This window comes from Metarhizium album (genome assembly GCF_000804445.1).
Source record: "Metarhizium album ARSEF 1941 chromosome Unknown scaffold_5, whole genome shotgun sequence".
Taxonomy (NCBI): domain Eukaryota; kingdom Fungi; phylum Ascomycota; class Sordariomycetes; order Hypocreales; family Clavicipitaceae; genus Metarhizium; species Metarhizium album.
The window spans coordinates 768315-782438 of NW_024467579.1; the positions used below are offsets into that span (position 1 = coordinate 768315).

The window sequence follows — 14124 nt, forward strand, 5'->3', positions numbered from 1 at the left end:
GCGATCGAGCCCACTGGTCGCCGCGTCGAGGCCAGCGTGCCAACAATCTCTGGGATCCGGGGCCCAGAGACCGTACCACTTGGGGTATAACTGCTGCCAGAACACGCAATGCAAATCATTGCACTGTTTTGTCAGTGGTCTGGTCGTCGCTTGTTTCTCCTCGCCACAGTCTTCATTCTTCTTCCTCTGCAACCCCTCGATCCAGCAGCAATCATTTAGCCGACCAAGGCAGCACCACCAGACTCGACGGCCTCAATCTCGGTCAGGTCGATGGGTGCTCTGCGGAACCGGGCAGGGAGCTCAGAGACATCGAAAAAGACTCCAGACGGAGGCTTGACCGGGCCAAGCTGGGATCCGGATGCGCCGCCAACACCGCCGTCAGCATTGCGGATGGTCTTCTGGAGAGGTCCGTGCTGTTGAGCATGGTCACGGTAGGAGCTGAAGGAGGCGTGTCGAGCGGCTGCAGAGCCGTTCCCGTAGGCAGCGAAGGATTCCGGTAAAGTTCCAGTGGGAGAGGCGGGGTGAGGCTTGGGAGCGTGGTCGACGGCGGCTGGGAGACGCGCTTGTCAACGGGAGGTCGTCGCGGAACAATGCCCAGATGAAGAAGGGTGCACTCACAGGGGACAGACCGGGGGCCGATGAATTTGATCAGAGGAGTGCGCTCGGCATGCGCCGCTGCCTGTCGGAGAACTCGAGTTCCAAACATGGTTGGTGTATGTGTCGGGCAAGGGAGGAGAGTCGCGGCGGGCTTTTCGGCTTCGGGCGGCGGCTGGTGCGTACGAATTTTGAACGATGCAGGGCGTGGTGTTTTGTGTTTTGTGTGAATTGGACAGCGACGAGAGCCAGGTCGATCGGAGCGAGCGCTGACGGGAGGGGAGATGGAAAGAATTCGGTCGGTGGGTGAAGAGGAGATCTGCCTGGTACGTATTATGGTGTCGTGGCCGGGGGTGGATAAGGATGGGGGCCGCGTGCAGGTTGGAAAAGTTATGCTGGTATTATTGTATAATAATTTTTGATAACGATGGGGGCAAGTCTGTAGTAGGTGTAGCAAGTCGTCGCACTCCCGCTCCGTAGTGCGGACTTGCAGGCGCCACATCACACCATGCAGCCCAGCAGCAGCAAGTAGCCGCGCCGGATCCCGCCAATCGACGGACAAGGAAGTATGGGTAGACAGATGCCCAAGGTACGTGGGCGGGCACCTGCGAAGGTACCTGCAATACTCGTGGAACTGCATACATGTCTTTTGTTTAGCGCCGCCCGCGTGCAAGTACCTTCGGGTCTTTGGTGCGGAGTAAACCCACCTGCTCCGTTACTTGAGTACGTGGTATTCCGAGGTACCGTACGGAGTAACTTACCTGCTAGGCACATGGCTCCGACTCTCGGAGAAGCTGAACCAAGACCTTCCTTCCCTCTCCAGTCCGCCGAACACGGTACAACTAACCTACTCCGTTCGGAGCTCGTCGTCGCGCGGGTCTCCTCACCACAATACCGACATCTGATGTCGTTTGCCGTTCTTGCCTACTTGAGTACCTGGCCGTTCCCGTCCTGCACCGAAATCATGCGAAACTTGGTAGGAGTACTCCATTCGGAGTGTACTCTCGAATCGTATCATGCGTACGGAGACGGCCCGACACGGTGGCATCAGACAGGCAGTTCCCTTCGCTGCTGATACCTTACATCTCCAGTTGCATGCATGCCATCCCAGCCAACGTGTCAATGCCTCCGGACAAAGTCGGAACACCAATGAGCAAGACAAGGGGCTCTGCAGTGTTCTTACACATGTTTCCAAAATTGCCCCTGCCAAACTGCTCGCCCGTAATCCAGGGAACCGGGGCATGTGGCGCGGATCTTATCTTGTGATGGCCTCATGTTACAGGGTCAATGCTAGCTACCTAGGAAGCTACTCAATTCCCGAAACCCATTGTTGACTTGTTCTGTTCCCTTGGCCCGCGTCTGAGCATACCTGTACTTCACTCATGCTGCTACGAATTGGCTCTGACGTTGGAACCGGTGCTCGCTGCCCTGCTCCTACGCGCCGACTTTATGACAAAACATTTCTCAACAGTCTCCCAACTCCCTGCACGGTTCCGGCAAGGTAGGCCACCGACACCACAACCACCACGGCCTTCATTCAACCTTTCGTGCCGTCTGGCACCACTCTAAACTCTGGTTTGCAAAAGAAAGCCCTTTCTTTCTTGACTCTCAGTGCCCCCCTTCCTGTATAGTCTTCCTGATAATCTCCACACATTCCCGGGGGTTTTCAAATACGTGCCAGGCGTCTCGAGGAATGTCCTTGAAGGCTTTCTCGAATCTCTCCGGCTCATTCTTCTCTCTAATCCCAACAGCTGCAACATCAGTGGCCTTGCGTATCAAGATGAGTCTGATCCAACCCGGCACAGCTCGGTAGCTAATCACACAATATCAGCTTCGACGTATCGCCGTGCACTGAAGCGACGGGGATATAGAGTAAGCTTACATTTCGCCGTACGCCTCTGGGTCTGATTGCGTGGAATCTCCAATTACAATCATTTTCCGCCTTGGCAGCCAGGTGTTGATTTTCTTCATCCGATCCACCTTGTATTCTTCCGTCCTCAGTGTTAACGCAGAAAGCAAACCCGCCACGGTTTTCCAGCTTGAATCACGGAGAATCAGAGTACCTGGAGGATAATGTTGCTTGCGGAACTGTTTCAAAAAGGGATACAGGTTGTATGGCGAGGCTGACAGGTAGAACCAAGCAGTGTCTAATGGTAAAAGAGACTTGATTTTCGCATAAAGCTCAGGCATTCCAGGGATGGGAGTCGGGGAGTTAATAAATGTTTCGCGAAGTATGCCAACCGGGTCACTCGTCATCGTCACCTTGATTGTGTCGTCTACATCTGCGGGCTGTCAGTGTTTGGTGAAAGGGTAAGGGACGGAGGCTGAGCTCGGCAAATCGATTTGGCATACCGGAGATGATTCCCCAACCGTCGTCACCAGCATAGTAAGTTTGCATATTGACGATGCTACCACGACCATCGCCAATCTTTGTGGACGCCTTGACAAGCGAACCACGGCCGCTGCTGGAGACGTTGAGCACGTTTGATGTCAACCCGTTGGTGTTGGTTGGCCCTAATTTCAACTCCCTGCTGCTTTGGCTAGCCGTGACCATTGTGGCAGGACGAATGTCCCAGAGGAAGGGAAGCAGCCTCTCTTCAACCGTCTTCCGTCGAGTGGCATCATCTGCCAATCCCACTGCGCGAATGACTGCCGTCACCATGTCAACGAGCGTCTCCTTGTCCTCGCGCTCGAAAACAGCTGCAACAAACTCGGCCTGCCAGGCCCCCGTGCTCATGGACTTGTAGGCGGTGTTGTCAAGCAGCCAGATAACATCATTGTCGGTAGCAGGTTTCGCGAATGGCTGAAAAAGATGGACCCGATTGAGCCAGCTGGTGAGCCGCGACTGTCCCTGTGCCAGCGGTATCCTGGAGCTTCTGGCAAGACCAAGGCTAGACTCGATCTCGTCGAACTTGTTCTTTTGTCTTGTTCGGAGCTGCATCGCATTGGCAGAAGTCGAGGGTGTGTAAGTCTTGTGCGCCATCTTGAGAGACATTCCTTTGCTGAAGTTTACATAGGACACAGGTTAAGAAAAAAAGAATAAGAGCTGTTGTTGATGGTTCAGCACACGCGGACGTGGAAGTCAGATGTTCTGGAGTTCTGGTTGGCGTGACGCTCAATCTTGCCTTCCGTGGCTGTGGTCTTGCAAGTGCCGTTTGTGCAACTGAGCATCATCTGGAAGAGGTTCAAGTCTCGTGCCGTTTATCGTGGCCTGCTATTTTCCAAAGTTGAAAAAGTACCTCCCGGGCAGGTAGCCTACCCCGGGCGCGGGAGTTCCGCCAGCAGAGGCTAAGGGTGGTCATCACCGCCTCGTGACCCCTAGTCCAAGCGTGCGTGACTGGAGTCATGACGATCACAGTCTTGGACGAAGCGGTCAGTTTTAGGTTTTCTCATTTATCGCCTCAGCCATCTACCATGGCCATCTAGCATGTGCCGTCATTGACATTTCCTTGCCCGCCAAGGTTTCGAAGTGTAACAGATGCGCGACGTGGGCAATGGGGGGGCAGCCCGTGAGAGCACACATTGATGATGCTCGCCACGCCCGTCTTTGCACCACTTGCTAAGAACTGATGCAAGAAAGTTGCGAGCCGGCGTCGGGAGGGACTTGGTCGGCAACCACCTACCCGCCCGCAACTACTGTAATCTACTGGTAGTAAAGACCGGTAGTAAGTGGACGGGCTCGGGTAATATCGAGATCAATGTTAAATGTTACCAACAGTGGTGGTGAACTTGCCGGCCAATCCAAGCGTTGGTTCCGTCTGATTTCGTCCCAACGAGTGAGGAGACGGCGCCCTTGCGGTGAAACACAGTGCAGACAAGGAAGACAGATGACAGATGCCGTTCAGCGCTTCAGCAATTTACAAAAATGCGAGTGCCGGATGCTACCGTGTGCGAACGGTTCCGGGTGGATGACGCATGGATGATGACGAGGGATGGATGGCTGCTCCATCAGTACTACTAGTTAACTGAAGTCAAATCCAATACATACATACAATGCACATTGTTGCCGGGTTACCGAGTATTCCACGAAGCGTTTGCGGCGCATCGATAGCTTGCTTGGTCGAGTCTGCGGAGCACCCTTGGCAATATTAATAATAACAATACGGCTTACCAGTTGACAAAACGCGACGGGAACGTCGTCGACAAGTGGACACACGCACTCGCATCCGTCACGTTATCCCCTCCCCACGCGAAGAACATCGAGCAAGTTGCCCATCCATGATTTGGCCCGTTGCAGCTCGCCGTAGATGATTTGCAGCCGACGAGGCCTCCCTCAGATGCTGCGCCGTTGCCGTGACGGAGACACACGCACAAGGGCATCGGCATCCTCTGAATGCTCGCCTTGCGTCGTCGATACCGCGCCGCCCTGATCAGCCAGAGCTGCCACCATGCTTTCCCACCTGCGCTTTCATCGAAGAGGCACCTCGAATCCGACCTCGCCCATCTCCGACCAACAACATTCGCTTTCCCCTCTCAGCAACGCCGAGTCGCCGCTAGCCCTCGTCTCTGCGTCCCCCTTGGATGGGATGCCTGCCTTGGCAAGCTCTTCTTCCGCACCAACGCTGCCGCCCATCACCAGAGTTACTTCTTCTGACCTCGACTCACGACACGAACGGGACGAACGACAGAATGGCCCAGGCGGGCTGCCAGAAAATCGCCCGCGTCAGTCACCGCGCTCGTTCCATAGTGGGGGTGTAGGCGGCTTCATCGGCGGAAAGGCCCTGCAAAACTATCGCAGAGATGTTGAGGCGCAGCAAAAGGCCTCACGGACTGATCCTAGCGATAGGACGGCCGGTGGAAATAGCCTTGTTCGTCCCGAGGACCCTTCAGCACGTATTCGTCCCAGTCATTTCGAGCCAACCATACATGTCGCCCGAAGTAGCCAGTTCATGCAGGTCGCATCCTTCAGTACGCCAACGGAGTTGCAAGCATCTAATGCACCCAATCTCGGGCGACGCCCTGCCGGGTCCAAACTCCCGCAAGAAGCGTCCTCTTCGCTGTCTAATCCGCCGAGTTCTGCGGCAGCAGAACCTCAAAAAGGAAAGAAGGGCCTCCCTTTTTTGAGGAATCCCATGTCAACACTTTTGATGAGACGGAGAAATAACCAGAATGCTCCGGATCTGCGGCCTCTGCCACTGAGTACCAAAGATGAGGAACCATCATATGATCCGCGTATTAGAGGAACACGAGTACACGATTTCAGTGCGCCCAGAAAGCCGAGGGATGTTTACCGTGGAAATCCGGCATCGTCCCGTTCTGTCTCGGACATACGTCTCGCATCTGCTACGGAGAATCGGCCTACTGCATTAAAAGTCCCTGGAGAGCCTTCAATACAGGCCCGCAGAAGCGCACCACAAGCGGCCAAGACGTCCTCAAGAAGTGAGTCTTCTATCGATGCCAATAATTTATCAACGGGGCAATCACAATCGAGGACGACTGTCGCCGACGAGCCGACAGCCCCTGCTGCCGATGAAGCACCTGTGGTAACCTCGCAAGAACTATACATTGATGGCCACGCTGCGTTGCCTACATCTACTTCCGAGGCTGGTGGTGTACTTGAAGGAGCAGAGATGATTCCGAAGGCGTCTTCATCTACACGCACAACGCGTTCGAGGAATATCTCCCTCTCTGAGATGTCAATGTCTGCGGTTCCCAGGCATATGAAGAGCACGTCATCTAGATTCAGTTTCGATATGATTGGGGCAGCGAAGCAAGAGAAGTTGCTGGAAGAAAGGCACCGGCAACGAGAGCTTGAGCGTAGAACGAACGGTAATGACGGCTTCCGAGATTCGAGGTCCGATGATTTTGACGAGGATGCATTTGATTATGACGCAATGATGGACGATGACGGTTTTGAGGAGAGAATACCTGGCGTAAATGCCGATTTTGACGAACAAGTCCCTGATTTGCACGATTTAGACGTCCAACTAGATCCAGACAACGACCAGGAGAATTTCGCAGGCTTTGATTTCCAACGCTCTAATCCTACGTCCTCACTCGCCAGTCCACACAGCGGTGGTATGTTGATGACGCCTCGGGACGCTGATGGCAATGTCATTGGGTTTGCCATGACCAAAGATACCCCTGGCAGCTCTACACACCCCTTGTCGTCTCCATTGCCTGCCTCGATCGCGGATGCTCTCTCTGAGCACAGACTATCCGGATTGGGCATTCAAGATGCCTCCACGCCTTTGGCAAGTGACAACGACCAGAATACCAAGGAAGACGATTTATATTTTGACGATGGCATAATTGCGTTTGAGAACGAATTTGCAGAGGATCTCGCAGCATTGCCCGATGTCTCCGATGAACCATTTGACGAGTCCATCTTCGATAATAATGATACTGACCAGTTTGGCAGGCCTGTTCCTGGTGCTTTTCAACAGGCCCAGTCACTACGTCGCGCTGGTCAACAGAGCTCTACGAAACGAGAGTCGGTCATGACGTCCCGTCTCTCAGCCCATTCTGCCGTCTCTTGCTCGACTGCGCATACGTCACTGAGCGTTGACGGGCAGGCAGAGCAAGAGACGGGTGACTCTCATGCGAAGAAACCTGATACGGAAAGTGAAAGTAAAGCTTCTCAAGCTGCAAGTGACAGTGCCAAGTCTGTGGCCGCCTATCAAGCGGCCTTGGCTGCTGCTGCCCACAGAGCAGCTGCGTCTGGCAAATTCCTGAGAAGCTCATCGCCTGCCTCCATCCCAGTTCTAGGGGACGATGAAAGTACTTCAGAAATACCCCAAGATGATATTCATGGCGGTTATGACGATGAAGAGGATGACTTGGATTTTGACGATGACGCCATTATCGCGGAGGCGAATGCCAGTGCTTTGGCAAATGACTCCGACGGTTGGTACGGCCAAGAGTTTGGATTCTATTCTGCGCCTCCTGGCTTTCATATTACTGCTCACAACGGCAGATCTTCTGCTCACCTCAAGGAGTATGAGTACGCCAATGGAGGCTTCTTTGGACCGGACGGCATAGGCGCAGTGAAACGGAGCACCAGTGGGAGGATGATATCCCGAGAGCCAAACCTTACTCCCATTACGGAGAGATCCGAATACTCCAACCGGAATTCATTTATGAGCTTGGGCTATGCTCCCCTCAGTACTTCCACGCCCATCGTTCAAAGTCCTGGGTTGGCACAATTGGCCATGATGGCAGACTGTGGAGACGATCAGATGACACTTTCAGCGCTTCTTCGTCTACGATCCAGGGCGTGGGGCGGCTCTCAAGCCAGTCTGGCCTCTAGCAGAGAGGACTCTCCAAGGTCGGACCGAGGAGATCTTTCCAGTTCACCGTGGATGTCGACTTCTTGTGGCCAAGCTAGCCAGGTAAACCACGCACACGCCGGGATGCCTTCTACATTTTCAACTGCAGGCTACGATTCTGATGCAGCGAGCGCCTCAGGAAGTCCTACAATGACCATGGCCAACGTCAATTCTGGTCACCTGCCACGAGCTGCAATACCCGAAGAAGATGCCAACGAGATTCTCGTAAGCGGCCATCCAATACATGAAGCTCTGACAGGTCAGAGAAGTCGCATCGACGTCAACAACCAAGCGGGTGAATACATCATGAACAAGTTTACCCAGTCCCCGGTGAAGGGCCACCGCCATAAAGGATCAGCAGACAGCATATCCTATGTGAAAGAAGAAGACAGCGGCGAAACACACTGGGTGCTAGAACGTCGACGCACCGGCGAGACTGGTGAGGTGGAAGTGCTAGAACGAGAAGTCATCGAGGGGAGACAGATTTGATATCAATTTAGTGTGCAATCCGTCTCGTTGATCGAGACTGACACGAGATTGGTGATCGGTCGTTGGCATCCCGGTAAATTTATATACTTATTTTTAAGAGACGGAGAAGCAAGGGAAGACGTAACAAATGTCAGGTTTTTGATTTCGGATATTGGGTCTATGACCACGATTCAAGCTTGGTCTCATTGGCAGCGTTGTCATTGGGACCCTCTTACTTTGGGAGCATGGCGTTTGGTGAGGACATGGAGGTCACTCTTGATTGAGCTCAAGCCGCACTGGAGGACAGGATACATGTTCAAAATGTGTGGCTGGCTCAGAAGTGAAGACGTGTAGAATCATGTTTCTTTGCATTAGAAAAAAAATTGCATCTTATCATAAGATAAACCGGCCATAACTTGATCTCGGCAGGCTACGTAGGTCGCCGTTTAAGCGGGAGACATGCCAGCCATTAGAGACAAGATTGATGCGAGCAGTAGTAAATATAGCCTCGTTCTGGTTCAGACTCCAGAGTATGCAGTTTGGCTTGCACTGCCTTTCTTTCTAGTTTGCTGGCGAGACGCAAACGGGAAAAGTGGAATAATCCAAATCAAATCCGTCGACTAGGGCAACCCAGCAAAGGCGTGCCCCGCTGGTTGAGTTGCCAAGTCGTTTGTTTACACAAGCTCAGTCAAGGTGAGAAACAGAAGTGAAGTGATGTGCCACGCATGCAAGCACGAGTGCTCCGCCCCGAATCGATGAATTCATTCCTCGACTCCCCGTGAGGAGATGGGATTGTGGGACTGGTACGGAGTACGGTCCAACATTGGCCATTCAGGACGGATAAACCACGCATGAATCAATATCAATACCCAGCTAGGTGCTCGGTACGTCCTAGGCAGGTGCCCGGGAACAAGGCGCGCACAAGAGCACAAGGACAACTGGCACCTCGGACCAATCAGCACCGTGTCCCTTGTACACGCGCTTGGCGTCTTGGAGCCTAGTCAGCCTGGCCATTCATCCATTGTGAAACAATGGAAACCCCAACCGGACAAGCGTAAGGAATACTCCGTGCAGAGGCAGTCTCCACTCTCCTGGATGGCGTCTCTCACATTTCACTCACAACTCGTTGACTCGTCACTCGGTCACGCAGTCTCACGCCTTTTACCCCCACGGGGCTAATGTTGCGCAGGCTTCCGGCAAGGCTCATCAACTAGCGGGAATAGTACGTACTAACTAGAAATGATGCCGCGGCAATTTCAACCGTTGCTCCGTTTCGGCCTATTCATCTTGTCAACGCTCCACGGTTACGAGCAATCGGGGGCCATGACAACATCCAAGCCATGGGTCAGTCAGGTCTCACTGAGGTCAGACTCATCGAAGATGCAGCAAAGCATCGCGTGCCCACAACTCAGCTTGGCAGCTCCAGGTCCGCGTGGAGAATGAAGAGCGCCTTGACCCCATCGATCAACGTCCTTGGGGGACTTTTCTTAAATAGCGTTGCTGGACCTGAGATTTCAGCTTCACTCCAGCCTGGTCTTTCCGGTTGACCACCAGGAAACAAACAAACCGCCCATTGACATTTGCGGCGGCTTCCAATGCGCCCGTGCCTCCCCCGATAAATCTCTGACTGGAATCTTTTGGCGCGCCCGATACTCGCTACAATGGACCATCAGGATGCGGACAAGTCGGCCAGTGACCCTGCTAAGCTGGAGGAAAAGACTGGGCACCCATACGGGGGTGGTCTGCCAGGTCTCGGCGATGTTCGTGCTGCTGACGGCTCTTCGCTGCGCGGCGGTGAGGATGTTCTTGCGCTTCAGGACCTCGACCCGGCCCTGAATATGAAGATGCACTTGGTCAACAACGTGAGTGCTCACAGACGACGCGCGCCGCCGCCTGCTGGGACCCCAAATCATGACGTTTTTTCAATGCCGTGCGGTCGGCCGTGATGTACTGCTGAAGCTCTGACGCTGGAAATCAAGGCAATCGACGAGATTGGCTGGACCCCGTACCACCTCAAGCTTTTCTTCCTCAACGGCTTCGGGTAAGTCGAGTTCTGTAGGGCATCATCATGTCACCCGAGAGTATACCTTTGAATTTAAATCTCTCTCTCTTGGTCCGGTTTGGCGCTAATAAAACCCAAAGATATGCAGTGGACTCCATGATTCTCCTTTTCCAGTCCATCATCGCACGGCCGGCGTATCGCGAGTTCCACAGCGGCTACGCAAATGCCCTCACCATTGCCGTGTACTGTGGTTCGCTCTCAGGAGCCCTCTTCTGGGGATTTAGTGCCGATATCATCGGCCGCAAGTACGCCTTCAACATCACTCTCTTCATGTGCTCCGTATGCTGCATCGTGGCTGGCGCCATGCCCAGTTGGCCAAGTCTAGCTCTCGTCATTGCACTTTTGGGTTTCGGTGGAGGAGGCAACTTGATCATGGACACGACCGTTTTCCTCGAGTATCTCCCCGGTAACAAACAATGGCTCCTGACGTTTCTTGCTTGTTGGTGGGGGTTTGGCCAGGCCATTACAGGATTCATTGGCTGGGGATTCCTGGTCCCGGACAAGTGGAATTGCAGTGCGGATGCTGCGTCTTGCTCCAAGGCTGACAACTGGGGCTGGCGGTATTGTCTCTTCACGGGGGGGGCACTAGTTCTGGTCATGTCTCTGCTCCGAATCACCGTGGTCCGGCTGCGGGAGACTCCAAAGTACCTCCTGGGTATGGGCGAGGACGAAAAGGTCATCGAGACCTTCCATTACCTGGCCAGCAAGTACAACCGTCCCTGTTCCTTGACACTGGAGAAGCTCCAGGCATGTGGAACCATTCAAGCAGTGAAAAACTCAAAGGGTATCTCGTTGCCGAGGTCTCTTGTGCATTTCAGTGGTCTTTTTTCAAGCAAAAAGACTGCCATCTCTACTCTCATGGTTTGGCTTTCCTGGACTCTCATCGGTCTGGCGTACCCGTTGTTTTACGTCTTCCTGCCGTAAGTTCATGGCCCAGCTTCATTCTCGACGCCCAGGCTTGGTGATCTTGTCGTCTTCTCACTTCATTTAAATATTGACGGCGAGTACAGTACTTACTTGGAGAGTCATGGCTTAAAGTTCCACCGGACGCAGTTTGAAACTTGGCGTAATTATGCCATAACCAACATCTGCGGCATTCCCGGTCCCATTATTGCTGGGCTCTTGTGCAACACGAGAATCCTTGGGAGAAAGTATACCATGAGCATCGGCGCATTGATAACCATGGCATTTTTCTTCGCTTACACGGCTGTGAACACCGCGGTGCAGGATTTGACCTTTACCTGCTTGATTGCGTTTTCCCTCAACATTTACTATGGCACCCTTTATGCATACACACCAGAAGTACTTCCCAGCGCCCATAGAGGAACTGGAAATGGCGTTGCCGTGGCTTGCAATCGCATCATGGGCATTATCTCAGCGGTGGTGGCATCGGAGGCCAATACAGCTACGTCTGCGCCACTGTACGTTTGCGCTGCCATCTTCATCGTGACAGCTGTGGTTTCTGCGCTGTTCCCGTTCGAGCCGTATGGTCGGCGAAGTTCATAAACACAGGGACTCGGCTGAAGCAGGGATGTGTAACTGGATTCTTTTGAAGCGCCAGCGTCCGATTGCAGTCAAATACGACTGTCATCTCCAAATCAATCGGACAAAGTTATGGATAGACGGGGAACACGATGGGATGTTGAAGACGATGGACTTGATACCCAGTGCCTCCATACGGCATGTGCGGAGTGGTGGACATGTATGTAATCACGAATACGGCTTTTGTGACCTCGATGGGCCTACCTAGTAGCCAGTTGGACTCAAGTTGCTTCTGACTAGAGAGCGTCGCGAATGAGCGTCGATAAAGCTGCGCTTCCGATAAATCCCTGGGTAGTAGAACTGCTCTACACAGTATGGAGAGTGTACTCTGTACTGTCCCGTTCTGACTCCTGTCTGTGAGGGGCCGACCCAAGCGGCTGACGATTACGACGTTGGCTAGCTTTTGGAGATTCAACTCTCTCATTCAACATGACCTTTAACTGAGTCAAGTTCATCATTCTCTCATCACGCAACTTCCCTCTCTCCATTTGTTTATATTGTTTCACTTTCATTTTCAGACCCCGTTACTTGCCTTGCCCATTTATGGCAATGCCCTCTTCCCATCACGTCGCAGGACTCAGCTTCTGTACTCAATATTGTGCCGCGCTAGTCAAGGCCTGTCGCACTCAACCTCCGCGAGGCTCTATTGCTGTCAGATGTTTTCGAAGCATTTGTGCAGGTGACAGACAACGAGGCGGTGGAAGGGACCTGACCAACAAAACCGACTCTCCTCAAGCAAAGGAACCAGGTCCTTTGTCACGCCGGCTAGAAGAGGCTACAGAGGAAGTTGTTCTCACAGGCGGTTCATCTGGGCGGCGTGCCATTGAAGATGCCGGGTTTTCAGATGAACTAAAGGATAAACTTCTCAGTAAAATTCGAGATTTCAAACTCGAAGAGCAAGATTCGGGCTCGTTTTCCGAGACGGGTCTACCATCATCTGCGCCAAATTCAAGGCAGCATAGAGGCAGCTCACGTCCTTGGACAGGCATCGAGAGTACTGAAGATGCTGTCCTGCGAATGCTACATGACGCTAAGCCACCCTTCAAGTCAAAAAACCGAGTGAGGCATCAACCACCCGCGGTGGGCACGCGAATCCGGCGCAGTGTCCCGCAGAGTCCCGGCCAGAGAGCTGCTAGTGCTCGCGACAAGGCTAGCATATATTTAGGAATGGACATGAAAGCTGGGAAAGGGCTGAGCGCTGAGGAGAGGGATGAGATGAAGGCGGAGCTACGGGAACGGTTTCAGCCTGCCGCCAGGAGTGTCCCTGTTTCTATCTCCGGTCTGACCGCACTAGCCAACCAGCGCATTGAAGATGCCATCTCGAGGGGTCAGTTCAGAGACTTGCCTCGGGGGAAAGAGATGGTACGAGATGCGAGAAGTGACAATCCTTTCATTGATACAACAGAGTATATCATGAACAGGATGATTCAACGACAGGAGATTGTTCCGCCGTGGATTGAAAAGCAGCAGGAGTTAACAAAAGCTGCGAGGGTATTTCGAGAGCGACTGCGGAATGATTGGAAGAGGCATGCTTCTAAGATGATTGCCTCAAAAGGGGGAACACTTGAGGAGCAAATGAAACGAGCAGCAGCATTCGCGGACGCGGAGCTGGCGTGCAATCCACGATACAGGAGCGCGGATCAAGTTGCCGTATCTTTGAATGCCACGCACAAGCCCGCCATGAGAGATACTGCGTCAACAGCAGCGCATGTCGGTGCAGATTCCACCCCAACGGAGGCATCGGACAATGTAGGTTCAGTCAACATGGTTCAAAGGCCATTCCGTGACTCAGCTTGGGAGCAGTCGGAAAAGGCCTACATGAACTTGTCGATTCAGAACCTGAACAAGATCACAAGGAGCTACAATCTCATGGCACCGGAGCTGGCTAAAAAGCCGTATTTTTCGTTGGAGGGGGAGTTGAGCTCATGCTACGCAGACGTCGCGCCACTCGTCGCCAATGAGATCAAAGTTCGGACAGCGGGACACAAAGCAGCCGGCAAGGCAACACCTGACGGGGCGAGTTCCGGTTCAAGGCTGATAGACGTGTTTATTGGAAGTGACAACGTGAAGATTCATCTCGAGGGAAATGAGAAGGCGTATGGCTTGAAAGAGTGGTGGAGAGACTTTTGGCGAAAGGAATAATGGTGTCAGTCGTTTTGGAATAAGCGAGTAGTCACGCGTGGATAGGGG

At 53.2% G+C, this 14124-nt stretch overlaps 5 protein-coding genes across 5 annotated transcripts; 3 read left to right on the forward strand and 2 right to left on the reverse strand.

Annotated features, from left to right (window-relative positions):
- Positions 1 to 215: 215 nt before the first annotated feature.
- MAM_02942 (uncharacterized protein) lies at positions 216 to 706 on the reverse strand (the record flags this gene model as incomplete). The annotated part of the gene is made up of 2 exons (XM_040821741.1): positions 216 to 550; positions 619 to 706. 2 exons carry the CDS (start codon positions 704 to 706, stop codon positions 216 to 218), a joined length of 423 nt encoding a protein of 140 aa, XP_040680310.1.
- A 1496-nt stretch (positions 707 to 2202) lies between these two features.
- MAM_02943 (uncharacterized protein) lies at positions 2203 to 3577 on the reverse strand (the record flags this gene model as incomplete). The annotated part of the gene is made up of 3 exons (XM_040821742.1): positions 2203 to 2407; positions 2477 to 2876; positions 2947 to 3577. 3 exons carry the CDS (start codon positions 3575 to 3577, stop codon positions 2203 to 2205), a joined length of 1236 nt encoding a protein of 411 aa, XP_040680311.1.
- A 1405-nt stretch (positions 3578 to 4982) lies between these two features.
- On the forward strand, positions 4983 to 8351 carry MAM_02944 (uncharacterized protein; the record flags this gene model as incomplete). The annotated part of the gene is made up of 1 exon (XM_040821743.1): positions 4983 to 8351. The coding sequence occupies one exon, from the start codon at positions 4983 to 4985 to the stop codon at positions 8349 to 8351; it is 3369 nt and encodes a 1122-aa protein (XP_040680312.1).
- A 1640-nt stretch (positions 8352 to 9991) lies between these two features.
- Positions 9992 to 11898, forward strand: MAM_02945 (membrane transporter; the record flags this gene model as incomplete). Its single annotated transcript, XM_040821744.1, has 4 exons — positions 9992 to 10192; positions 10310 to 10371; positions 10473 to 11312; positions 11403 to 11898. 4 exons carry the CDS (start codon positions 9992 to 9994, stop codon positions 11896 to 11898), a joined length of 1599 nt encoding a protein of 532 aa, XP_040680313.1.
- A 1203-nt stretch (positions 11899 to 13101) lies between these two features.
- MAM_02946 (uncharacterized protein) lies at positions 13102 to 14076 on the forward strand (the record flags this gene model as incomplete). Its single annotated transcript, XM_040821745.1, has 1 exon — positions 13102 to 14076. One exon carries the CDS (start codon positions 13102 to 13104, stop codon positions 14074 to 14076), a length of 975 nt encoding a protein of 324 aa, XP_040680314.1.
- Positions 14077 to 14124: the final 48 nt, after the last annotated feature.